Source organism: Hirundo rustica, chromosome 2 (assembly GCF_015227805.2).
Source record: "Hirundo rustica isolate bHirRus1 chromosome 2, bHirRus1.pri.v3, whole genome shotgun sequence".
Taxonomy (NCBI): domain Eukaryota; kingdom Metazoa; phylum Chordata; class Aves; order Passeriformes; family Hirundinidae; genus Hirundo; species Hirundo rustica.
Window position 1 is genome coordinate 56,991,227 of NC_053451.1, and position 27,616 is coordinate 57,018,842.

At 40.7% G+C, this 27,616-nt stretch overlaps 1 protein-coding gene across 4 annotated transcripts; it reads right to left on the reverse strand.

Annotated features, from left to right (window-relative positions):
* On the reverse strand, positions 1–27,576 carry DNAJC15 (DnaJ heat shock protein family (Hsp40) member C15). 4 transcript variants are annotated; one of them, XM_040053679.1, is made up of 6 exons: positions 27,414–27,576; positions 21,103–21,154; positions 19,664–19,737; positions 5,467–5,543; positions 3,534–3,604; positions 1–467 (listed from the first exon to the last, which is right to left on the reverse strand). In XM_040053679.1, exons 1-6 carry the CDS (start codon positions 27,513–27,515, stop codon positions 394–396), a joined length of 450 nt encoding a protein of 149 aa, XP_039909613.1. In that variant the 5' UTR covers positions 27,516–27,576; the 3' UTR covers positions 1–393. The 4 variants fall into 4 exon arrangements, with proteins under 4 accessions (XP_039909613.1, XP_039909620.1, XP_039909601.1 ...); XM_040053686.2 differs by lacking the exon at positions 27,414–27,576 and adding an exon at positions 27,110–27,277; XM_040053667.1 differs by lacking the exons at positions 1–467; positions 3,534–3,604; positions 5,467–5,543 and adding an exon at positions 12,735–14,988 and having other exon boundaries at positions 27,414–27,565.
* Between the last annotated feature and the right edge of the window lie 40 nt (positions 27,577–27,616).

Below are 27,616 nucleotides of genomic sequence, written 5' to 3' on the forward strand. Positions count from 1 at the left end.
GACTGGTTTTAATTTTTTTATTTTAAAAGATCCAAAATTTAACAAAAGAAAAAAATACTCCTGGAAAAAATGCAGTTTAAAGAACTTTTTCAAAGCTTGTAAGGGATTATAATTCAGTAAGAATACACTAAAATTGGGGCAGAATCATAGAACATCTTGAGTTGGAAGGAACCCATAAGGATCATCATTCCAATTCCCTGCTCCTTGCAAGGGCATAACTGTACAGAACTTTACATAATTGTAAAATATTTCAGTTTGCTTTTAAATAATCTTAACATTTTAATTATGACAATAAATATGGACAATCAATGTCAAGAAACTGCAGAGCAAGCAGACATGAAAGTTATTGCACGATGTATCTGCTGAATCTCCTACGACCCAAGGCTTTGGGTGTCAGTTTTTGGCACTGGATGATTCCAGCAAGTCTTTTGCTTCATTTATTTTTGTTGCTAAGTAAGGTGATCCACCTGAGAAGAGAAAGGGGAAAGGAATAGTGTTTACACATTAGTATTAAGTACCAAGCTACCTCACTTGTAACATCTCTTTATTACTCAGTTTTATTAGCTCTTTCCCATGCAGATCCTTTTGGTACAAAGGACATTGATAAGAAGTACACTAATTAAAAAGGAAACATGAGAAATGTAATCAAAACAGAAATCACTGTAGAAAACACAGAACAACTTGTCTCAGAGAGAAGACTGAAATCTGAAATCACTTTACATCCTGTGATTTAGATCTGCAGTGGGATGCTACTGCAAATGTATGCAAGGTCAGCTGTCCTGAACATTCACTCAAACCTAACAACTATTACTTCCACTCATCCTAAAAACTGAGAGGTAAAATTTTAAAATAACTTTGACAGAGAATTATTGTGCAAGCATCTCCTCTGTGAGATGCCCAGAGTTACCAGCCAGAAACCATTACATTAAACTTCTAGTATGCCTTCTAACTCCTAGTGCTGAACACTTCATTGCTCTACACTCCATCTAACAGCCTGATTACAGTTCAGCAGTCTTTTTATGCTTGCGTTTTTTTCACTCTCCCCTTGAGTGCCAACCATCTGCCCACAGTCACCAAAAACAACACTGCAAGGTGTTATCAGTCACTTACCACTTACTATAATAAACCTATATTTTTATGTAAAAATGTGATTCCAGCAGTACTGTGCACTGCATAGCCTTTTCCAAGGCATTTGTTCAACTTTATTTTTTTCATTCACCATTTCATTCATTCTGTTAATCAGAAAAGACAATAATGAAACACGCAGAGCTAGTTGTAGACACATACAAATAAAAAGGTGAGGCTTGCTTAAAGACTTCTTTAGGACATTGCTGCAGGAATCCAAATCAGTATAAAGTCATTTCATGGTGTAGTAAAACAACAGGAAAAAAAAAAAAAGAAGTTCTTTTCCATGGTTTGGTCTTGTTTGAGTGTTGTAGTTCTAATAGGTAAGTCACACTGGAGGAAAGTGAGGCAGGGCTAGAGATGCATAATGAATTGGCTATCGAAAAAAGAATTTACTTTTTTCCTTTTTTTTAAAGCAAGTAACTTTGTATCAAGCCATAGGATTATTACATTGACTACTTGCTTCTTTCACTGAGTAGGCAGGAGATCAAACAAACAGTAAAGACTAAAACCTGCAATAAACAATGTATTTCAAGTAATTTTAAAGTGTGCATTGATTTTCTATATGTCTAGAATACAGGACCTTAAAGTAAATTCAAATCTGTTGGAAGTCTTTTCACTGCATTTACATCCTTAAGTGCTATATTAATTTTGTAGCCCTCCAATGAGAGGAAATTCAATCTCATGATTGCCTAAGTGTTTGTTTATAATTAAGGCAAGTCCAAAAGGTTTCTCGCTTCCTTTTTTTTTCTGTGAGGAAATGTTCTTTCATAAAATTTGTAACTGATAACAATGTATCAATATAAAAACACTTTAAAACTGAACTGTAAATAATAATAAGCAACCATTTCAGTACTACTCTCTGGAGATGTTATTATGCAGATTTCTATATATTTCTTATTTATTTCTAATATTTCTCTCTCCAACAGTTTGCATCTCAGAACACATGTAACTTAAAATCTGTAATTACTGCTTTCCTCTATCAACTCCAGGTGGTAAAATATTATTTTAAAATTACATTACACCATTGAATATTATTTTTAAATTAAAATCTGTGCTACCCACAGCCAGAAGTGAACTATACACAAGCAAACAAGCCTCTCTGTGATGCCACATGTTCAAAATTACTCCAGGCCCTCACTCCGCAGCTGAAGATGTTACACAAGGTTTTTTTCTACAGCCATGCCAGAAGAGCTTCAGGGGCATTGAGAGGCACAAATCCCTTCAACTGATGCTCCCACTGAGAAAATGCGCCATGTCTCACTATCACACAGGAGGGCTCACTACATCCATCCAAACCTACACTGTGCCCAGCTGCAGGGGCATTAAAATTCTAAGAGTGAAGCATTAAAATCTTTGTTAGGGTTGTTAGGATTTTCCTAACAGGAACCATCTATTCAGATCTACTCAACGTCCACATGAAGATTCACAATCCTCTCCGGCTCACGCATCCACATACTGCCACAACAAGCTTAAAAGTTGATTACTAAAAAAACTTCACGTAATAGGGACTCTAGCGGTTAAGACTGACAACTGTGATATATTAGAAATGAAAAAGAGAATTTACTTTCTAGATCTGTGCAGCTTATACATTACAAATAGAGTAAAAAATGAAAGTTTGAAATCACACAAGCAGGACAGCTTTAAAACTAAACTGAGGGGTAAAGAGAGAAAAGCATCAACTAAACACTTCCCATGGCCAGTGGACACGCTTACTTTTTCATTTTCTTAAAATGGGGTGCTGGTAGGGAGCCTGTAATTCTGTCAAAAAGATATAAAAACCCTCTGATTTCCCCTTTTGACTTCTGAAATACAGTGCAACTCTTCACCATCTGTTATTTTAAAGTAGAAACAGCAATGAACATATGGGCTTTCTTTCTCAACCAGCTGTAGTGTAGTTAAAGTTATAATAATAGCCTTTCTCTAGGATAAATTTACATTAAAAATCCAGCCAGTAAAGCAACAGTGCCCAGCTTTACATTCTTTCCAAGTGAATTCCATGAAGTCTGAAATTCATCAATGATGTACTTAGTAACTGCAAAACATTTCCCCACAGAAAGTTACTTTCATGCACGCAACTGGTCCATAGCAGTTCAAAACAGGAATTTTAGTTTAATGTAAAATTTTTATAGCTTATTTTTCCTTATTTTTCAAGAAGTATGGAAAACTGGTCCCCGAGCTCATACTTTTAACTGAAGCAGCACAAGTACAGAAAACAACTTCAAAGAAAAATGAGTAAAACCGGTTCATAAAGCTCAGTTTATCTGAGAGAAGACACACAGAAGCTCCAGTTAATAAATAAACAAAAAACGTTTGCGCTTGATGTGGTTATTTACACAGTCAGAAAACTTAAAGGATCTCATTTAAGCCTCCTCCTTTCCAACCCTACTTAAGTAGTAATTATTTACCTTTATCAGGATGATTCAAAATCATGATCTTCCTATGTGCTGTTCTGATTTTGTCCTTGCCAGCAGATGGACTGCAAAAACAAATTGAAGTGCTTACAAGAAACGCCAGAGTACTCAGGCTAAAAATTAACAGTTTATACTGGCTTCAAAAATAATTAAAACTTGAGATTTTCACCATCTTGTGGACAAAACATAAAACTGCATCTCTGAGGAAGCAACAACAACAAAGGCACGTAAGTCAAAGAGAATGACATTTTTCAAAAGCCTGTGTATTTGTCACATACAATTATCTTTCAGGTTTTTGTAAAATGCAATACATCCAGTCATTTAAAATAAAAAATTTGAGGGGGAAAAATAGGATAATCCCAGCAGTTCTAGGGTATATCTCTTTGCTTATTCTAGCATTAAGTGCAGAAAACACAAATTTTCCTCCAAGAAAATAAATATTTTTATGACCAGTGACAAAACAACAAATATTTAATATTACCACATTTTCTTCTACTGTAAATATTTTTACAGCAGCTATAAACATTTTTTCTTTCTGCTGGGGCCTGACAAAAAAATGCCTGCATGTGTTATTTTGGCAAAACTGTTTAACATGTTACATTCAGGGACATGTTGATTTACAGGTGCTGCCTACATAATGTTGTTTACTTCAATGACATACATAAAATATGCATTTGGCCTAAATTAAATACAGAATATGTAACCTTACTAGACAAATAACCACTTATGGATGTGGTATGCCAACACAGTAAGGCTCTTGTATGCAAAAGGACAGTTTGAATGGTTCAGGTTTTTTTATAATTTGTTAGTATGCAGAAATGAATCAGAGTTTTCCACTTCAGGTGACTTCTTAATCAGTGATGATTCAATTAATTAATCTTCCTGTAGATACAGCTTGAATGCAAGGTATCAGCCCAACTAAATTCCTGAGGTAAACAACCTCTCTAATTATTATTCTGTCACAGTGAAATTAGGGTATGTTGCAAAAATAGTTCACAGAACTGCACAAGACAAGACTACTTCAATTGAACAGAAAGTAACCTAGAAAGCAAGAAACAAACAGAGGGTGAAAGGTCTTGGATTACATAAATACAAAACCAAAATTATTTATCACACAACTATAAATAACAATCATCTATATTTTGATTTGTAAAGCTGTTTTTAATACTAAAAAGGAAAGCTGTTATACCACATTTAGAACCTCAGATGGCCAAACCATAACCAGGGAAAAGTGGCAATCGCATATTACAGAAGATCATGCAGGTCTGCTCTAAGAAGCAACTGTGAAAAGAGGGGTTTACTTCAAATTTGCTTCATTTATGAGACATTGCTTATCCCACAATAGGCTCTAAAGATTCTTTATCACTAGGAAAAAAATATATAATGTCAAAATCACATTTTCCTTGACTCACAATCTGAGTCACACTGACGTCATGCTGCCTTCTAACATCACCAACTGGCCAAGAAGTCTATCACTGTGGGGGGAACAGCTGATCTGCTGGAGAGCAGGGCTGACATTCAGAGGCTCCTCGAGAGGCTGCAAGAAGGAGCTGATGGGAACCCTTCACAAAATTCCACAAGGATGGGTGCAGAGCCTGGCACTCGGGATGAAGTCTCCCTTGCAATGCTAGAGGCTGGGAAATACCTGGCTGGGGAGTAGCTCTGCAGAAAGGGACCCAGGAGCACAGCAAGAACAATTCTCCACTGCAGTTACCATGCCTTCAATCCAAACAAAAGTCACATGTCTTAAGAGCATTTTATTGTTTGCTGTTTAGTTTAGGCAGAGCATTAAAATAATTTATAAGCCATTAGAAGTCTTTTACAAAAAAAGTTATGGTTTTGGCAAGAGCATTCCACATTCTTGCAACATGCATCTGCTTCATTCAATACTTGCTAAAGAAAAAACATATTGATGCAACACACCTACCTTACACCTAAAATAAGACTTGCTTCTCGTCTACTCATTTTCTGTTCAAATCCTCCTTTATAGTATGATGAAAGACTCTAAAAAGAAGACAGGGAAAAAAAGCAATAATTAGTTCATGCACAAGGTGCCAGGAACTAAACTGTAGTTATATGACCTCATTCAGAGCATTACATTCATCTATAATTTATTTCAAAGGCATAAAATGACTGGAAAGCAGATAATATGAAAGGATTTCTCCTGAGTGATAGAATATATAAAAAAAAACTGAAAAATAACTACCTGTGTTTTCATGATCTTCTACTGTTAATAAGAGATATTAATAGCTACAACCATTAAAATCCTGTCTCCAGGCAAAACAGTCCAGAATCAAAGTACATACCAGCATAGGATGGTACAGTGCATGTGTTGGGGAGCACATGGGAGGGAAAGTAGGGTAATTGTTGAGAACAGCACGGGTATCACCACAATGGAAAACGCCAAAAGTGACAATACTTTGGCATCCATGGATGTTATGGACAATCGCCCCAGATATTCCTACAAAGAAAGTAGGCAAAAAACCCCAATAGAGATAAGAATAGATTTCCATGCGAAGGAATCCTACTTCAAAAAAGTGTATCATGAGTTCTTTGAAGTAAAATAAACAGAAAGAAACAAGAAAAGAAGAGAAGGCTTAGCATAAAGCCACAACCTCTATTTCAGGAAACCACTGAGCCGGAGAACAGTGGAGAATAGTGAAGTATATGGGGAAATCCTAAGCCTTTATATCCCTCCTTCAGAACCAATGACTGAGAACTATTAGATACAGGATCTGGGGTTAATTTTTTTAAACTCGTTGTCATATGAAACTTTATCCAGTTTTAATAAGGGAAGAAAAAACAGAGGGGAAAGAACATTAAAAAGGAGATGGAGATGAGAGCAAATCATTACAGCAATTATCACAGAGAATGGGTTGGAAGCATATTTGTCCATATATCTATTTTAAAATATGAAAAAAAAACCAAAAAAACCTTACAGAACCACCACTGATGGTTAGCAGTGATTGCAAAGTGAATGTTTCCGTAAGTCCCAGAGGTAACAGATGTAGCTCCAAGCCTTGGGGAACTGGCACACAGAAATCACTCAACAAGACTGAAATTTTTTCCTCAATGCAAAACCTATCAGCTGGGGGAAAATAAGCTTCCTTTGTTGCTATCAAAGGGAAGTCTGGCCTGAGAGATGAGACTATTTTTAAGTATTCCGTTTACCCCCAAGTAAAATATGCCTGGCCCTTGAAAAAAACACTCACTAAATATAGCCATTCATATTCAGTGAGAATTTTGCCTTATGTCTACACAAACTCACTTACATAATTTCAAAATCATTATATAGCAGTTAAAGGACTCTGTCTATGATATCTAAGCAAAGCATTTAAGCTTAGGAGAGATATTCACCCAAAAACATGGTCCAGAAATACTTCACCTATTGCTACCATAAAGTCACATGCAACCACAGAAGAGATTTTTTTAGTGTGCTGTTGTGATCCAAGACTAATTTTTTTCTTCCTTCTTCCCACCCCAAACCACTACTGTAACACTACAGGTGTCAGAGCTGAAGGAACTGTGGATGTGCCATGCCAACAAGGAGAATCTGTGGAGAAGCCACATCTGTCACTACAGGGTAACACAAACCAGGTCTGCAACAGCGCACTTAGACATGGCAGGTTAGAGAGTGCAACTCTAAGGGAACACACAGAGCTTCTCTGGTTCTCTGAAAGGAACAGATGTCAAGAATTTAATGGCCAATGGGTAACACCCTTGAAGAGCAGAACTGCACAGAAGTTTGCAACAATGCCCAACAATTACTACAAGCAAAAGAGAAAAGCATACTTTAATGTTCTTTGAAAGTTTTTCCAGAAACATTTGCTCCCAAAGCAGTCTAGGTGCACATAATTTCCTGAATTCTCCTCTGCCCTTCAACTCTGACATACAACTCTACTGCAGAACACTAGTTTGCTATTAATGTAGAGAAGAGCAACATTTCAATTTTCTTTAAGACAGCTTGTCTCTATTCTTGGTAGATTTAATCTAAAACACTATTTAAAATGAGAGACTAGGGAGGGATGGCTGCAGGCTTACATTCAGAAATATTTTTTCATGTTTATAGAGCCTGCTTCCCTGACACAGTTCTAATCCTAAGAAGTGTCAGTTCACCTTCAGACACAAACAAAAAGAGTTTGTTGAATTGGTCTACAAGAAAAAATATTTTCTTCTCATAAGTGAAAGATGTAGCAACAACAATCAATTCTTAAATTAAGATCTCAATCCTAAGCAGAATTTAAAGCAAAAGGAAATTACACATAGAAGCATTTCTTCCTGTTGGTTAGAAAAAAGAGGAAGAAACACTGAGACTTCATTTTATGCAACACCTTGGCAAATTTCTAGTTCCCTAATGAAAGCACTTTTGCATGCTACTCAAACAAAAACTCTTTTTTTTCTAGTTGTAAATTCTAAGTAATGACTGGAAAGATATTTTTCTGTTATGAGAACTCCTTGATGAGCAGGCAGTTCTAGAGACTTGATTATTTATTAGCTCCAGCAATTACAAAGAAAATTTTGTACTGGAAAAATCATTGAAATGAGCTCTTCATTCCTTTGTACTACTTGGGGGAAGGGGAGGAGATATCATTTAATTTACTTAATTTCCTTGTACATTATTACTGTTTAGCAATTTATGCAAGTCCTCCTTTCTGAACAAATGCTATTAATAGGTTCGGGGCACAGGGAGGGACAGAAAATGGCTGCACTTGCTTTGACAACATCTATTCCGTCTTGCAAATCTTTGCAAAAGCAACCACGTGAGAAAACCTAATGCATAGGGACCACGACATCTTCAAGATATTTCTTCTTTCACAGCACAGGGAAAACATAATCACTGTTTCCATGCCAGTTAAAAGACTGAAAACACCAAAACTTAGACCATACATCACATTACATGGAGTACTGAATTTTTCTGAAAACTATATGCTGCTGTTCCAGGACCAATACAGTCTTCCACCAAAGAGGTAACAAACACCAGAGGGAAAAAAAAACCAAACACAAAAAACAAACGACAACCACAAACTATTTGGAAGCTGTGATATAATACATAATTTTTCTACTATCAACTTTAACTTCCTTAACTTTAGTTAGAAAAGAAATCTTACAAAATGGAATGCATTGTTCTCTGGAAACTTTATTTTCAATTAAGGACAAGAGAGATGGTTGCTACCCTTATCTCTCAATTCAGAACTCTACAAGTTTTGAGCAGAATCAGGTCCAATAAGGGAAATACAGTGAGAAAACCTAATGATGTGCTACAGAAAACATCATTTTCTTATGGAACACAGAGTTTCAAGGTTTTGGGATCTGAGTATTTTGACAATTCATCTGGGCCTAGAATTGCTGTTTCTGTCTTCAATATCATCTATCCATCTATCCATCTATCCATCTATCCATCTATCTATGTATCCATCTGTCTTTCAATCCTCAATATCATTGATTCCACAAAGAAAAGAATGCTACTGAAATACCTGCTTCTTCATCTCACACTTTAAGGAAATATTAATAGTATAACTAATGGCATTAATTCTGAGGAATTAGAGCTATGCACCTTCTAGCGGCAACAGACTCTTCTCACTACACACACAAACAAAACAGCGTCACTGGCATTTGTGACACCAGTGACAAAACTACTCTCAAACTAAAAAAAAACATTTCTGTGGGAGCAAGCACTATGACTTGTCATAGAGTGGAAATGACAATGCTTCCTCCTATGTCCTTCTCCACTGAAAGAAAGATGTTAGAAAACTTCAAGACTAAATTACAGAAGCATTTACAAATACATATTCTTAAATACGAAGCAACTGTCTTAAATGAGAGGTAAAAATTCAGAATAAAGCTTTTATTTGCCTCTGCTTACTATTTCTGACTAAAAGATGAGTGCAGTTGTTGACTGTACACGTTACTTATTTACGTAAGTAAATAGGAAATGTAAAATCCTCAAGATACAGCAAGTAGCATTTTAAATGATCACTTAATAATTGCTCCGCTTGACCTTTCCCAAGTCAATTATTAGTGAGCAGACAGAAAGAATAAACAGCATCTGTATTACCTTGTGTGATTGCAAGGGACCAACATCAGCTGTGATTTCTACTGCAGAGTGGGGGATGCATTATAAATGGAGGAGGAAGAGTGGGGGCTTAAGAGGGAAGCAAATAGCTTTTAAACAGGCAGCTGTTCACAGACTCTCAAGAAAAAGGAGGCCATGAGGGACAAGGTTTCATTCTAGAAAGCCAGAATAAGCACTGAAAATTATAGTGACCAAGTTAGGTTCCTTCAAACACTATGGAAAACCAGCAAATACTGAGGCCAGACACGTAAGGTCATGGGATGGTTTTTCCAGTAAGCACAGGAAGAAGTACCATCTGCTTGATAGCCTTTGTCAAGACAGTGTAAAGGGCAATAAGCTGTCAAAAAACGATATGAAAGGGTGTCATGGGTTAGTTCAGTTTGGTTTTTAAGTTATAGAAGAATGTAGAATAATTCTCCAGGTCAGGACCTGGGAATTGCTTTGGAAGAGACAGGGACCTATCAGAGAGTTAGTTAGAATATTGACATCTATTCTGGCCACTGAAATTGTAAGCTGCGATCTTTGGGAAGTACCATATAAAACCCCGTGAATTTCCTGTAGGTGGGTCCTTTTCCTTCTTCCTTTGGCCAGAGAGAGACTGGTAACATCGAGTTGGGCCTGCTGCTCCCCCCTTTTGGGCAGGGAGCTGGCCTGAGGCCTGGCCAGATTCCATCGGCTCCCAGGTGAAGGTGGGAGGAAGGAGAGGTTGCTGTTTTGCAACAACTACTTTCTCCAAACTTCCCTGGAGCAGGTAGAGATCTCTGCTGGGCCCCTGATAAGAGCTATGGGCACCATTTGGGCTGAAGCCACCCCAATTTACACGGAGGGGTGGGCTGAGAAGGCATTTATGATCCTGCCTGTTTTTTTGTGATTCCAGACTGCTTAAGTGCTCCGATCTCTGATGTTTCTGTGAGTTCTTCCTCCCTCACCAGCTCGGCCTTAAACATCTAACATCACAAGCCACAGAGGGAGAGACAAAGACTCCAAGCAGATTTAACTCTTTCTTAGCAACATGAAGCTTCCAGAGCTTAGCTCTTCTCTGAGAGAGTAAGAAAGGACAGAGTGAACATAAAGACCAACAGCATGAAGTCAGTAGCAAGAGTGAAAAGCCTATTAGGACAGAGGGTTGAAGAGTTGGTTGTTCTATTCTTATTTGAGCCATGGCAATGAACTCTATATTTATAAAGTCATTCCTTTAAATCATGGGAAAAATATGCATTTGGGGAGATGATTGTTTTAATTTGTGCGTGGATTCGAGCAAAAGTGTTTGTAATGAACTAAGTAATATCCTGTAAGATGCTTAAACAGAGATAAAGATGAGAAGCCCCCTGAGCCAGTGAAGAAGTGAGAAGGTATCTCTGTACCTTGAGGTGAAGAATCCTTTGCTTTGGAGTTATTCATCTTTAAAAGGTGACACCCCAGTATGCAAAAGTCTAAGACCCATGACCCATAAGCAGCTTGGGAAACTGCTCCGGGGGGGGGGGGGTCACAAAGGCAGGTTTCTCCAGGTGGTTGTTTTTGTGACAGTTTAAAACCCACAGGAGAACTGTTCTAGGTTGTCAGTGGGATCCATGACTCGAAAAGATACTCTTCCCCTAATGAGTTGATGAAAGACTATGGTCAGATAGTGAAACTGACTGAAAATTACAAGTTTTGTCTCTTTATGTTGTTTTGTAAGAAAGTGAACAGTTTGTAAGGGGAGGGAAGAGTGTTTTTGAAGTTTCATTCTGTTTTAGGGTTTTTTTCCAACTTTTTTTTTTCCCTATTCTTTTAGTGTATGTTAATAAAGCTATTTGTTAATTTTAAAGTTGAGCCTGCTTTGTTTCTCTCCTAGTCTCTCTCCCACAAAAAGAGTAAGTACCAAAACCAAAACTGAGTGAACGCGAAACCACTACATTAATTGGTGTTTCTGCCCGGTTTGAAATTAAAACTGTGACAAAGGGCTAATTCACAAATTATACTTCGCAGCTTCAAACTGCACAAAGTCATGTAAAACTACTAAAATAAGCAGTTTGGGCAATAAACAAAGGACCTTTGCATTTAATCTTTTCTCTACTGTTTCAATGAAAATAATTCATTGTTAAAGGGAGAAGAAAAAAATATTAAAAAATACAAACCAAGAAAAATCAAATAATCTTGGCTAAGAATTATGCAAGGATCTTTAATGTGGACCATGGCTGTAGAAGAAAAATACTATTGCTATCCTCTCAGAAATATGAAGCCAGCAAATATACACAGTAAATGGCAAACAGGAAGAGAGTTTTTACTGTCTCCAGTAGATCTCATCTTACACTGAAAACTTGTATCTTGAAGTTCAGAAATAGAATAGCAGAAGAGATACCCCACTGGAAATCAACACACAATTCTGGGCAGAAAGGCAGGATGTGAAGGCAGACAGAGGATACAGCTCCACGGACTAGGAACAGTTAGACTGCAGAAGCTCCTCGTTTGCTCTTTATGGTTGTTCATGAATTCTGCAGGACTCAAAAGTGACTGTGGTAAAAATGAGATAGGTCTGTAATGAGCTTGGCTCTGTCAGTATTGAGGGGTGCAGTTTCCTAGGAACAGACACCTCTCCATGCAGTAGCATGTCACATTTCAATGCGTTAAAAAAAGTCACTGCCTGCTTTCTTATGTGAATGTGTCTGAATTTAGATTCTCTAGCCTGTATCTACAAACGGATAGAAAAAGAACTGCTGGAGTAAAACTGCTGGGGAGGAAGGGAGGGTGAAGACTGAAGCACTCCATAAGCTGAAGCCACATGTACTGCTATCTGCATCTAGTAAGCCTGCAAGTCAGCCTGTATCTGTATCATGTGAAAGCAATTTAATTCACAGTACCTAAAATCCCCTCTGTTGTTTTGACAGGCAACATGGGAATATCTCAATTTTTTTTTTTTTTTAATATGAAAAAAAATTTACATTGGTCTCAGAACAGAAATGCAGTAAGAGGGACAGAGAGAAAAAAAAGTATTCCAGGAGCACCATTTCTGGCTGAAACACATGGCAAGCAAACACAAATGCGGACCAGTGTTGCCTTCACTGAGGCGCAGCGACCTGGTTCAGGAATGGCACGGTGGCCAACCTCAGGCCACTCGGGCCATAAGCTCACAGACACCAGTATGGTGGACGGCAAAATGGCGTTTATTAACGGGTTGCATGGGGTTATATAACTTGGGTTCACCACGTCACGTCCTTCTGCCTGTGTCATAAACCGGGTGTTGCTGGCTAACTAAGGGGGTTAAGCAACTCTAACTGTTGAGGGAGGGGTTCTGTCTGCCCGTACAACGCGATATCTTCCGATCGCCTATCCCTAATCACCCACATATCCCCTCCCCCCACCTCACGATTAACTAAAAAAAACGTACAAAGCATAAGTTATAGAAAATGCAAAGGCTATTAAAACTGACATTATAAGATGTAAAAAGTGATATAACATGTTAGTAATAAGCGCGCTTCAAAGCAATTGTTGGCAGCTAACAAATAAAATGTTAACTTTTTCTAAACGGCTCTTAACAAACGACACTAATTTGTTTAAAATGCAAGGCCCAAAAATCAACTTCAGGAGTATCATGGTAAGAGGGCCTATTAAGGTGGAAACAAGGGTGGTCAGCCACGGAGATTGGTTGAAACATGACTCGAACCATCCTTGTTGGGCTTCTCTTTCTCTTTTTCTCTGGGCTAGTCTTTCTCTTAGTTCGGTCATTGAGTCTCGCACGACTCCGATATGGTCAGCATAAAAACAGCATTCTTCTTTCAAGGCGGCACACAGGCCTCCTTGCTGCATGAGCAAGAGGTCCAGTCCTCGCCTGTTCTGCAGGACGACTTCCAAAAGCGAGGAGACGGATTTCTCTAGAAAGGAGATTGATTTCTCAGTTCTTTGTAAGTCTTCATCAATGGTCATTTGCAGCTGAGAAAGTCCTTGGTGTTGGGTCACGAGAGCTGAAACACCTGTGGCTGCGCCGGTAGCTCCTAGGCCGAGGAGCATTGCAATGGTTATGCTTGTTATTACTTCCTTTCTGTGGAGCCGGGTGCGTTCTTCTAAAAAGTGATACATTTCTTCTTCTTGGTGATACAGGACCCTCGGAACAATTAAAACTTGGACACAAAAGTCAACAGAGTTATTAAATTTATCAAGGCGCACACAGGGGCTTATTCCGGATTGTTGGCAGACCCACATTCCTGGTACGGACGGGATCGCCCACCTATCGGTCTTTCTATCAGGCTCGATAAATTCAATGCAGATATTGCCCATTTGCCTTGCTAAGGTCACATTGCCAAAGCACTTGCCTTGGCCTGTGACATGACTCAGAGTAATTCCCCTCCGGGGGGTGTCCCACCTACACTGGTGTGGATTTTCTGCCGTTGAATAGTTAAAAAAAACATTAAGGGCAACACCCTCATAAAAAGGGAGTTTTGCATCACAGCATAACCAGCATGACCTTGTAAGGTTCGGGTTTGATTGGTTCAATGACGAAAAGGTAGCGTTTAACACACTAAGAAACGGATTGTAAGGAGCTGACTTAGGTGTTTGGTAAATAGCTAATAGGCCGGATGAAAAGGAGGAATTTAATGTTTATGCATTAAGCGTAAAATTGGTGCTAGTTGTGGTCTCTTTCTTGGGTCCACTTACTGTAAGAATCTGATTGGGTCCGATTGATTGGGGTACTGACGGTAGGAGCCTGATAATTTGTACATTCACCCAAATGTCGTAAAAGGCGCGAACGAACACCGACCACACTTTACCTGTCGCCCAACTCATATGGGTCGGCTGCAAAATTGTCATTGCATAGCTCTTACAGGTGTGTTTTCTCCCGTCTCGGGGCGTGTATATTAGCTTGTCACTACCGAATTTTGGTTCGCGACAGCCATGGGGAGCATACTTGACTTGCAGGAACTTATCAGGTTGCTGCGGTTGCCATCTATCGCTTGTCACGATAGTTTCGCACCCCCAATATCCACAGTAGCCGTACCCCGGATAGTTACAGTAGCTTTTACCTGGGTTGGAGGCAGGGCACCAATAGGTCTGGTACAGTGACGAATCCCCAATTTCGGGGAATCCTAGCTGTGGGGGAAATATGTCTTTTAGCTTAAATTCAAAAGATGGGCTGTCCGGTGTGATGGTTTCTTTGATTGCCTTATCGCTCGAAAGATGGCGTAGGACCCACCTGAATGACTGGCGAGGGTAATGCCCTGCATCGGCTTGCCCTCTGCCGACAAATCCCAAAAGCAAAATCACATAAAGATACTGTTGTTGCCTGGATCTCACCGGTATGGGATTCTTGGGCACTGTCGAGCTGCTCGTCACTCGAGATGATTTGTCACTTTTCTCTGGTACTGGGGTGTATGAATTGCGGGGGCGTCCAAGGATCCAGTCCTGCAAATAAGACCTCACAATTTTCATTAGTTCTATTCTGAAGGTCTGGTTTGATCAACTTGTGGACAGAGTGGACACCATTTAACTCTACCGTCTTTTCTAACAGCTGCGTACCCTCGCCCCGTGAGCACTAGTCTCCAACCTTGTTCCCATTCCCCCAGTTCGTTTTTAATTACAACATGGGGGCCTTCCTCTAGTGCTCGGGTGGCCCAGTGTCTCTGGGCGGGGCTGTTTGTCTCATCTCCCCTAGGGAATTGATTTTATGCCAACAGAGCGGTTGCCAGTATGCGTGCTTGGTCTCCCAGGGGAATGGAACTGGTAAAGCCCTCTGTTTTTGCCAGTACTTCTAATTTGGCTTTCAGAGTTTGATTTGCTCGCTCAACAGTGGCCTGCCCGGTGCTATTGTACGGGATGCCATGTACTAAAGTGATACCCCATTTTGAAACAAATGCCTGGCTAGATTTTGAAACAAAATTTGGGCCATTGTCTGCCTTAATCTGCTTTGGAACGCCAAGCACGCCATGGCTGTTAGCCAATGTTGGATGGTTGCTTTGGAGTCAGTTTTTAGGTGTTGTGTGGCCACGATTACTCTGCTGTATCTGTCTACAGTCACTGCAAGCCACACTCGGGGTTTTAGCAGCTGACATAGTGTAAAGTCTGTTTGCCATATTTCTGAGGCTTTAAGGCCTCTGGGGTTGACTCCGCTGGACTACAGTGGTGATTTTTGGCAGTGGGGGCATGTGGCTATGACGTGTTTCGCATCAGCGGTGGAAATCCCGCATTTTTTTGCTACTGCTTTAGCTCCGATGTGAAGAGATTCTTGTAGCTGACAGGCATCTCTCAGTGTCCACAGTCCTTCTGCGGCGGCGTCTGCCTTGTCGTTGCCTATTTGAAAGAATCCTTTAACTGGATTATGGCTGTTAACGTGGATGACAGATACGGTGCCTTTTCACAAAAAGAGTGCCTCTTCAAGCATCATAGCCACCGTGGACACTGCCACGGCTGGGCCCTGACATGGCTAGGCAGAGCTTGGCCACAAATATAGAGTCAGTTACAACGCTGAGGTGCTCTTCCGGGAATAGTCCACATGCCAGTACTATGGCGGCTGCTTCGAGTTGTTGAACCGAAAGCGTAGGGTCGGTTGTTTCGATGCATTGCCACTGTTCTCCTGACTGCCACACCACCGCTGCGGTTGAGGTTAGCAAAGATGCGTCTGTGAAGATCGTCGGTCCTGGTTGCGGTCAGTCAATGATTTTCGGCGGGAGATCAATGTCGACAGTCTCAAGCAACTGAGTCCAAGGGGGTTTTGCTGCATAGCGAATCTCTCCTCCAAAACCAGCAAGGGCTATGGCTAGATGCTCTGATATTGTCGTTGACTGCGAGGAAAGCTGTTTGCGGAAGGGCAGATATATTTTGGCGGGTTCAACGCCCAAGTGCCGTAGGGCAAGTTTATTGCAGTACGGACGGCTGCCTGGATTGGGGCTAGATGTTCTTCTTTCGTGACATGCCTAATCACGTCTGCGATGTTGGACCCAGGTGGTAATGACCGTAAAATATCCTTGGTGGCTGAACTGCATTGTTGGCGCAAACACTCCGCTAACACAGGGCCCTTTGCTTCCGAGGGCAAAGCTGAGGAATCGAGTGCTGCCTGGAGGCGGTCCACAAATTGTGTAAAACTTTCACTCTCGCTTTGCTTTATTGTGGACCATGGCAATGGTCTAGCAATAACTGTGGAAGCAGAGCAGATAGCTTCTCTAGCGGCGCGGGTAGCTGTCATGACCTTGTGGGCCCGTAGGCCCTCGGCCTGTGCCTGGGGGTTGATCATGGTTGGGTCTGTGCCCATTAACCGCTGTAGGCTAGAACTGTGTAGCAGATGGTCTGCCCCGGTTATTAAGGCTAGTTGCTTTGCGCAATTGTCCTCCCACTCTTGTTTGAAGATGATCATCCCCGCCGCATCAAAAATAAATCTGTAGGTTTGTTTTATGTCAAATGGGAGCATGTCGTCCCCTCCAAAAACGCTATCGATGAGAGTGGAAACCATAGCTGAATTAATCCCTCTGTCCGCAATTGCTTTAACAATTGCTTGTACATCCTTAGGATTCACTGGTAAGTCCTCTCGTTTCCGCCTTGCCCTCCTACTCGGACAGGAAACGCCAGTGTGGCTGATGGGGCCCAGTCGGCGCATGCTATTTTTATTTTCCTCCAGTCTGTAAGCGGAGTTCGTTCCTTTTCTAACTTGCCCTTGACCCAAGTAAAAGCGTTGTGGTTACTGATTTTGTGTACCCTTACTTCCTCTTTGTTGGAGTCAGAGTCAGAGTCGGCTACAGACCACTTGTCAAGCCATTCATCCCAGACAGAGTCTGACTCGGAGCCGGAAGTCGACTGACTGGATACTTCCGGACTCCGGAGCCTTTTTGTTGGGCTCCGACCCCGCCCCTTTCTCTTAGGGTTGGGCCGCTCCTTCCCCCTAGGCTCGCCCCGCCTCCTGCTGCGAGAGGCTCTTGCCTTATAAGGATATGTTTTCAGGCAAGCACTCTGATTGGCCTTAATTCCCCCTCCTGGTTTCCCCCCCTTTTCCTGCTCGCACGCGTCTGCGTTATCTAACGGGCCTTCTCTGTTCCCGCCGGCCGCGTCTGCGTCCCTCCCATCCCTTTGGGGTTCGGCGCCATTTTGTGGCGCATAAGGCGGGGGTCTCTTCCAGGCCCTTTCAGACTCTGATTCAATGGCGGCGCTCCTGGCCTCCTTTGCTAGCCCGTCCCAGAATAATTGTGCTTGCTGTTTTCCCTCAGTAGGTGGGCCTGGGCTCGGGGGCTGTAGAGAGGGTCCTTGCTCCTGTGAGTCTTCGTACTCGGCAAGACTGCTCTCACTTATAATCTGCATGGTTGCCCCAACTCCCAGCCAGGGTGTGGCTGGCAAACAGTTTTGTGCGGCTTTTCATGTCTCTTGCTCTTGCAGAGCCTTTTGCAAAGCCTGTACAACTTTTCCCCATGATTTAAGATTCTTCCCCGAACCGGAAGACATTGTTTCCTCGGCCAGAGCCTTAGTACATTTATCCCATATTTCTGGGTGGAGTACATCCACCGGTCGGTCAATGACCCCAATTTGCAAAAGCCTCAACACGGCGAGAGTAAAGTCTTTTGGTTTACAATCAATACCCATTGCTTATGAATCTGAGATACGACCTTCACGAGAGCTTCCATCGTCCTCGCTGGTCCGGGAGCGTCCTCCCCACCAAGCTGGTCCAGCCGCTTCAGCCGCCATTCACCCGTCCAGGCGATTCCCGTTTCCCGGATGATTTCCCGGGTTTCGGCACCACTTGTTGCCTTCACTGAGGCGTAGCGACCTGGTTCAGGAATGGCACGGTGGCCAACCTCAGGCCACTCGGGCCATAAGCTCACAGACACCAGTATGGTGGACAGCAAAATGGCGTTTATTAATGGGTTGCATGGGGTTATATAACTTGGGTTCACCACGTCACGTCCTTCTACCTGCGTCATAAACCGGGTGTTGCTGGCTAACTAAGGGGGTTAAGCAACTCTAACTGTTGAGGGAGGGGTTCTGTCTGCCCGTAAAACGCGATATCTTCCGATCGCCTATCCCTAATCACCCACAGACCAGCCCAAAGAGGACAGCTGAATCTCCTTCCCAGGAAGCTTGCCTTGATCAAGCTTGCACCTTCAGCACAGAAACACCAAGCACAGATGGCAAATGAATTTGGACCGCAGTGCCTGAGTAGACAGGCTCTGTGCTGGAACTGGTCTAACATTAGTAGGTACAATGCTAATATAATGTTTTTAAAAAACCCGCCTTTAGTATATTTTTCAGGAAATAATCATCTGCAACAACTACTCCCTGAACATGCTCACCCACCAGCATCTTATAGGGAATAGCATTATTTTGTTGTGATTAAGTGTACACAGACTATGAACTCTGAAGGAACACACTGCCACAACCAGACATCTATCTCATTTGGAATTACTTCAATCCAACAGGAATGGAACACACATATTTATTTACCAGAGGAAAACAAAACCACTGAAGCAGTAAGTAAATGTGCTCAGATATTCCCTGTATATGCATCCCACACAACACTCCTTGATTTTTTTATCTCGTTGTATTTTTTAACAAGTAGAGCAAAACCAAATAACAAAATCCTGGTTAAAAGTTCAAATTAGCTGGGGAAGGAATAAAAAGACAACTCATTTGTTAACCAGCACACAAGCTCTCCTGTCTCCACGGCAACCCATCCTAGAAGTTCAGCAATTTGTCTTCTTGATTTTTAACACTGTATCTAAAAGACTAAATTCTTTCACTTTTAGCTGCTGGAAATGAAACTGCATGTCATCACTTTGCAATATTTAGGAATTAGTGACTTTCTCACTGCGTACTTGAACAATTTATCTTTACACTTACTAGTAAGGGATTCCAAAACAAGGAACATCAGCAGTAAAAACTGCAACTGTTTATCAAACTCATAAGCACCTTTTGATACAGCTTCATCCATAAGGATTTAAAATATAGCAGACAACATGCCAAAACTTACACAGTAGGGAGCAGCCCTACCCTGGAAAAAAAATTATCTACCTGGCACTTAACTGTATTTAACATAAAATGTCTCCTTTCTGAATACTTGAAATACTAAATCATAAATTTGGCATAAAGTATCTAAACTTACAGAAGTTGAAACCCTCTTTGCTGCCTCTGTAATTGCCTCCTCCAATGGTTTCCAAATGCGGAAAGCATAACGACCTGAAAAAGATGGAGGTTAAATGAAATATTCACTAAAATGAAAAAAAAAAAAACCAAACCCACAAACAAGCTCTAACTTATGTTCATCAGCTTACAGTGGAAAGAATTTTGGTTTAAAAAAAACCCAGACTATTGGGAGAGGGAGAAGAATTTTAGTATACTGTATCTAAAAATCTAGTCATGGCCTGCAAAGACCCATTGTGTTTACTCACTATTTAACTCACTAAAAAAATAGATTTAAATACTTTTCAATACAATAAATTAAGATATCTGCCCTGTGAACTTTCAGAAAAAGGGCAGTTTGAAACATTAGCTTTGGGTATACATTATTTATTAAATACTGTTCACAGGTTATGTCTTGAAAAAAAGAAACCCATGTACTACACATTTCTTGCTGTGATGCTGTATGCTTAATTACACACCTTGTAAACACTGCATTTTTAATTTTGTTACAAAAAGATGATCTGGGATTCAGAGCCACTCAACTCTTCACTAGCACTGAATGTCTATAGCTAGGAAAGACTAGAGGGATTCTTGTAAGGCTGTATGTTCCCAGAAGTACAAAGCAGATCTATCAATACCATAATCAAGATTTATGCCATGTTACTGGAGGATTTTCCATGTAAAATCTCTCTCTCCAGTTACTGTTTTAATTATTCTTTAGCAATGTAACTTACTATAATACACAATGAAAAAATATTTATAAAATGAGGCTCTGCTTCATTCAAATAGCATCTGGCATTCATTCTTAAAACACATATCGTGTCCTAAGTTTCAGCGATCTAAGCATGTACCTATGTTAACACAGAAGTTAAAATCACATTAGAGTATCTCTGTTGAAATACTGTGATGTACCATTACCTCACTCTTTTCTTAATGCTTTCTGTTAACCATTATCTCATGTTAAACTCATGCCCTGTATTTACACTAAAACCTATTTTTCAGAGTAACAACAGTCCAGATGCAAAGTGTTCAGGTAAGAAACAATGTAGTACAGAAACAGTTAATATGATACATCATTACAGTCACTAAAACCTTTTATTTTCCTCTATTTCAATTTGTTGAGCACCACCTTCACATCACAGCATCTTGTTGCACTCTTCTGTACTAAAGGGCCTCCACATTGCAATATGTTATTAAGTAAATAAAATTTTAATCTTTCATTTTGCAGATAAAAAGCAGATGGAGCATTTTTCAAAATGAATTTTGGAATTCATATCTCTGAAGGGACAAGAATTATAGGTGGACACAATTTTCCACAGTACTCTCAAGCAACCTTTCCACTACTGATATTAATAAAAACTTCATTATCCCTTTTAGAAACCACAACTCACACGTGAGAGTTCTGCTGGTAGTGCACCTTACCTGCAAATGCAACAGTTGCAATGCCAAGTCCAAGTGCTATCATCGTCCTGGCCTAAAGTGGAGAAACAGGAATCAGAATAACATGCAAATTCTAATTTGATATATACACACCTTTTATTTTAATGACGAGTATTTCTGATGTCTGATGTGGACATTTCATTTATAACTTATGAAAGTGATGAAAATAAGTTCTGTATTCCAGGCTACATTAGATTTTATAGCTCAATCCCATTAACCCACGCCAACGCCTCAGGTGTAACTTGAACTACCCACTATCAAATCTGTGAACACACACTGAAATCAGCTCATAGTATTCATAAAAACACAAGGCACACAACTATACAGAATTACTTGAAATTACTTGCAGACTAGTTCAACACAGCACACAACAAACTATCAGTTTACTACAGAAACATGAAGTATTAACTCAAAACTCCCACGTCAGGTCTATGTATTTTCTACACAGTGCTTGAAAAAGTCAGGCATTTCAATAAGGGTAAGAAGAATCCCCGTGTTGATCAAGAAACTGATAAAAGGTATGTAGTAAACCTTGAAGAAAGGACTGACTTCTCACATGTTTGCAGAATTCAGGAAGGGTAACAAGCTCTCCACTTCTGAAAAGCCTCCATGTAATCTTTGAAACAAAGAAGATAGCCATCTGTGGCATTACCTGTCTTATCATATGACAGTTCAATAATGCCTTGAATTTTCCCCCAGGAAACCTGAGAAATCAGATTAGGTTTATCTTGAATTCAAAACATAATGACAGTGAAAATGCTTTTATCATCAGACTGTCTCTTCTATGTATGACTTACTTCCACAATTATCCTGTAACTGGTTTATATATTTTATACAAACAATTCTGACAGAAGGACTTAAAGCTCCAACTTCAATGTGAATGCCCTAATGACTGGATCTGGAGCCAAGATGCCTTTGCCACTAAGATTTCTGGGGCTGAAATACTCTGATTGCAACCAGCCTCATTTCTAGACTGTGGGAGCAGGAGAAGAGTTAAGAAATCCTGTTTTCAAAGCCTTCCTAGAGCTGGCTTAGTAGGGCCAAGATCATAGGTCAGCAACTTGCCCAGCAAACAGGCAGCTGGACAAGATGCAGGCACTGCCCTCACACCCAGTGGCTCCTACAGCTTTGGCTCTGAAGGTGAGTGGCTGTGATTGCTGCCTGTAGCACTGAGCTCAGGACAGAAGTCACAGCCTCCTCTGAGGTCACTGAGAAGCAGCTGTATTCCTCTGGATCTAGCATCTGGATGCTGTAGATTTTAACTAAGTACCTACCTCCCACCTACCTGACGGGAAATTCTTGCCTTAGGAAATTACATTTTAGTAATCTAACCCTTTCACTTCAGTGCAGTCTTCAGTCTCAAAAACCATTCATTTCTGAATGTAAAAATAATGCAGCGGCTTTATGTCTGTTGTTTTTTTCAGTTTCATGAAATTTCCTCTCATCTTTTCCCCATGAAAAAGTTTAAGCATGTTATCTTAAATGGTAGATGATGTAAAATTGTGAAGCATACAGTTCATCTCCTCACTGAAAGACTTTTCATTTCTTCTCACAAATCAGTTTCTCAGGCTCTCAATATTCAAACATTCAAAAAAATTCTTCCACTTAGACACAAACCACAAACAGCCACCTTTCTGGAAATATCATAACCCTATAGGAATTCTATAGTATTCTGTCCTGTGGTTTGTGACCATGAATTAATATTCAAGAGTTTCCTTGACTTATTCAGACTGTTAAGACTGACAGCAAGAATCTTTTACTAAGCGGTTACAGTCAATTAAGAGCTCAACAATGTGTGAAATAGATCACGCTAGTACTGGACAAAAAAACAAAAAAAACAAACAGGCAAGACTAAGCACAGAGACCAGACTAACAAACAATACCAGGATTCTGTCAGTTCAGTGCAGAAGTAGCTTAAGTGTTTTTGCACAGTAATCTGGGAGGGCCTCTGGCAGAGTCAGCCATGTCCGCTGGAATGCATCAGTCCAATCTCAGTGGAAAGCGACAGCTGCCAGGAATACAGCAAATAAAAACAAACCATGGCAGCAGCCCTTGAACAGGACCAGGATGCAGGATCAAGGGGAAAATGATAACAAGACAGAGAAATTGGTAAAAGTGGTATAAAGCTCAAGCCAGAGAGGAACAAGAGATTGTCTAGAATTTAAGTGAAGTGCAGGCACCAGAAAATCTGAGAAATACTGGTTTATGGTAACTCACCATATCTGCATTATAAGCACGTTAGAGAAGAGTCACTTGCCACCTATTAGCAAAGAAGTGATAACTTGACACATCAAAGCATCCTGAATGTTTGTTATAGTGTGAACGTATCCAAACTATACAGGTGGTAAAAACAGAATTTGGATGAGTGTGAGACTGCAGGTTTGGCTTTTTCTTGACACAGACTCTCATAAAAGCAGTGGCAACTACAAGTACTAACCAGTAAGTTCTTAAAGTCCAACTTGACTCAGTTTCCTTTTCCATGCTCACTCAACTCAGTTGAATATTTAGAAGAATCAGTCACGGTTAGGCTGGTGCTTTGAAATGTAAAGTCCAAAGCTTGAATTAAAAGCACTCGTCTCACGTCAATATTAAATGAAAGCAACTCACACTCTCTGTGGAAGGCAGCAGCTCATTGACAGCATGCTAATACAACTACCACCATGATCATTTTTATCTCCTATTGCTTGAAATTGCATTTCATAAGGGATAAATAAATAAATACATACGCACTGACTTTCAATTATGACAAAATTGACCTTCCTCCCCCTCCAAAAATGCTGTTAAGAAACTTCCAAGATGTGGATTTTAAATGAAATCATTATGTTAAGATCCAAGAGGGAAAAATAAAGAAATAAAATATTAAAAACTAACATCTGTCCCTTTCTTTATTCAATGAATCAGCTCCCAAAGGTTAGTCATCAAACCCATGCTATTCTGCTGATCTCAGTGTTTTAATTTTACTGTGTAATTCAGTCTTCAGTAACAAACCCTGTAAAAGGAAATTAATGAAAAAGTTATGCTAAATCTGTAAAACCTGAATTTTCTCAATCCTTTTCAGAAATGAGTATAAGAATAAGTATAAGAAATGAGTATTAGAAGACCTGATTTACCTAAGCATTTGGCAAACAAAAGAGCATAAAGCATATTAACACACAGTATGTTAGAAAACAGATTTTCTGCCTATACCTGTCATATTTAATTCTCCAGCAGCCTTATTTTTTAGCATAAGAAATAGGGGAGTATATTATTTTTGCAAATCCCCAATAAATGGTGCCCTTCTAACTTAAACATATCCAAAAACTAAAATTACATATATGGTTCTTAGCATTAGAGCATCTCCTACTATGAAGTAGAAAAAAGTTAAATTTTTAAACATAAGAATTTCAAATGTGTCATTTTAAAACTTTAGCACAATACTGTTACATCTGACAATGGGCTGCAAATGTTAATGCTTTCCAAATGTTAAAACCTATCAGCCAGCATAGGATTTGGATTTTATACTGGTTCTTCTGCCACAACCAGTGGAACACCCTTCTCAGACAAATGAAAAATATTTTGCTCTCCTCACTACTAAGGTTCACAAACACAAAAGAAGCCCTACAATCTTTTGCCTCGGAAACTATAGTGAGCAGAACAGAATAAAAAGCACAGAGAAAATAATAATTCATTTTCATTGGTTGAATGCATTTTACAATTAATCCATGCTTAATCGTGGACCAGCAAAACAAGAAGCATGTACCTATATTAAAATAAATACACAAGCATAAATTAACTTTTTTATGATTTAGTTTGTTTGTTGTGGGTTTTTTTTAGTTCTGTACACTGCTAAGAAGTAGGATACACAAGTATTAATATATAGTGTACAAAAATATTTCTGAAAATAGATGTCCCCTTAAATAAAAATTCTTGACTTGAAATATAAATGATTGTTTGCTATGGAAAACAGCATAAGGCTTCTATTCCTCAGAAGAGTAGCTACAGTTTATTGAAATACTGCTCTAGAGCAAACTGCCTTACTAACACTACATGGAAGCAGAACAGTTTTTAAGTGGGATTATATTACTAACTGTATGCAACCAATTTGATTTCATAATCAAGTGTTTTCCCTCTAGTCTTAACCTTCCTATGAAATGTAATTTGTTTTCCAACAGTGAATTAAAAGTAATTTCAGATAGATGCTGTTCTCCATACTGACACAATTCTCATGTCATTTTGTATCCTTTAATTTACAACAACCTTTTTGGGTTTTATATAAAGGTACGACTACAGTTCTGGACGGTTTTTCATTGGAGATTGAACCAGAGCAAGATTCAGTAATAGAACAATTACCATAAGATATTCAAATGAATCTTCCTGAGTACATATTCATTAACAAAGGCTCCTGTGGGTGATCTTTGAGAACAGACTCCTCATGCTCTCATTGCTGCTCTTCCATTGCTCCAAATGCTTTTGTAAAACAACCACAAGAGTAAATGTGATCATGATCAAGTGACTTTCAGCTAATACCCTGGACTAAAGAATAAATTTCAATAGAAAACTGCAGACATCCAGATTTTAGTCTTCTGAAGACGCACCTCAAGTCTCCAGACTCCAGTAAGAACGTGACAATACTAACAACAACAAAGCAAGCCACGTTAACTCCAAATGCAACTTTTATCCCAGATGGGTAAGAAGCCCCAAAGACTCAACAAAACTCTAGGAATCCCCTGCTAGCATTCCGCAGGAAGAACGGCCATGACAATAATGAGTTTCAGAGCCAGCTTCTTAAGATTACACACTTGCTGTTAAATACACAGAAAGACTCTTCTGTGGGGCAAAAAAAAGTCCAAGACTGTAGTAACAATGAATAACTAACTTAGAGAACTGTGATTTTTAAAACTGTGTTTGAAAAAAAGTAGAAATATTGTAGAGACAACTTCACGCACACAATTAGGTTAGGCAAGTAAGACTTTTAAGCCATTTAAAAAATGTGAAAACTTCTCCATCTGGGGCTTTAAGCCATGTGTTTTTCCCAATTCTCTTTCCCAATGCGAACTCACTGTTCCCTGAACTAGCTGAAGTGACAGGAATGAAGGAATGGGATAAAGTCCCAGCATCCTTTCCTCTAGAGCAGGATACAGCATAGGAAACTGGAGACACTCTGCCTCCACCCAGCCTTTCCCACATTACAAAGCAGCAGATGAGAATTACTTTTCTGAAACAGAGCTCTGCAAAATCTTCAACACTCAAACCTGCCTGTTGTAATAACACTTGCACAGTGGGAGTAAATGTGTCAGGTATCACCTTTTAATGGCAGCGAACAAAACTTTCAGAACTGCTTGCAAACACTGGGGCTGAAGTGCTCCCATGTACCCTGCTGTGGAACCCCAGAAGATAAAGGGCTAATGTCTATGTTCCAAACACCCACTGGCCATGGAGCCAACCAAGGACTCTTGGTAGTGACAGACAGGAATTGCTGGTAATAGCCAAAGATCGCTGGCATCAACACACCGTGGGAAAGAACAAGATGTGGCAGGAGAAGGGGGCCATGCAGAGGTAGGGCAGCGCTTTTCCGTGTTCTAGTTCCTGGAGATAAACACAGCCCAGTACAGTGCAAGGATGAGGCCAAGAAGTGGGGGAGCACTTGGAGGCGGGGGATCAAGACCACCAAAGACCCCCCAAGGCCTCCAGCCCGTTTCCAGAATTGTACAGAAAGCAAGAAACCTGTCTTCTCGGCAGGGAAAACCTATCCGTAAAAAAGTATCCCCAGGCACCCCCAGAACAGTTCATCATCTGCACTGAGGCTGGAACCAGGACCGGTGATCCCGTTTAGTCTCTTTCTCTCACTCTTCCTCTCTTTTTCTCTTTCCATTCTTATTTCACATCTTTTTTTCTCTCTTCCCTTTTACCCTTTATCCAAAATCCGCTGCCGTGGGTTTGCACGGGAGATCAGAGCCAACATTTCCCCGCCAACCGTGTAACACACGAATAAAACTTTCTGATTACGGACCCTCTACCTTCCGTCGTTCCCTGGGACCACGAGCATTTACGATCCTTGGATGCGCCCTTCCCCTCACGGGTGGGACGCCACACTCACTGCCCACGCTGCAGCTGCACCCGCGGCACCGGGCCAAGGACCCTCTGCCCCCGCACCTCCTTGCCCAGCCCGGAGGGGAGCGGAGAACACCTGGCCCCGCAGCCTGGCCCCCGCCCCGCTCACACACGTCACCCTTCACACGTGCGAAGGCCCGGGGTGAGAACGGGGCAGTAGCGGCCTCACGGTCCCGGGGGTGGGGGTCCCGCAATGCGCTCACCAGCCCCCTGTCCAGCTCGGCTTGGCCCTTGTCGGCGCCCGTAGGGGCCCGGGTGTACTCGGCGTAGCGCAAGCCCTCGGCGGAGGCCGCAGCGCCCTCCATGATTGTGCGAGGAGGAGAGAACGCTACGGGTCGGCCGGAGGGACAAACAGCGCGGCAGGACGGAGCGCGAAGCGCCCTCCTCTCGCACGGCCAAGGCAGGC

What these genes read in the sequence shown, in the direction of transcription:
- DNAJC15 (XM_040053667.1), bottom strand. Translation starts at nt 27,515, where the DNA reads ATGGAGGGCGCTGCGGCCTCCGCCGAGGGCTTGCGCTACGCCGAGTAC. An exon ending in TGCAACTGTTGCATTTGCAG is followed by an intron (nt 19,738 to 21,102) that starts GTAAGGTGCACT and finishes CATCTTTTTCAG; the next exon opens with GTCGTTATGCTTTCCGCATT. An exon ending in CAAAGAGGGTTTCAACTTCT is followed by an intron (nt 14,989 to 19,663) that starts GTAAGTTTAGAT and finishes TCTTATTTGCAG; the next exon opens with GACTGGATCCTTGGACGCCC.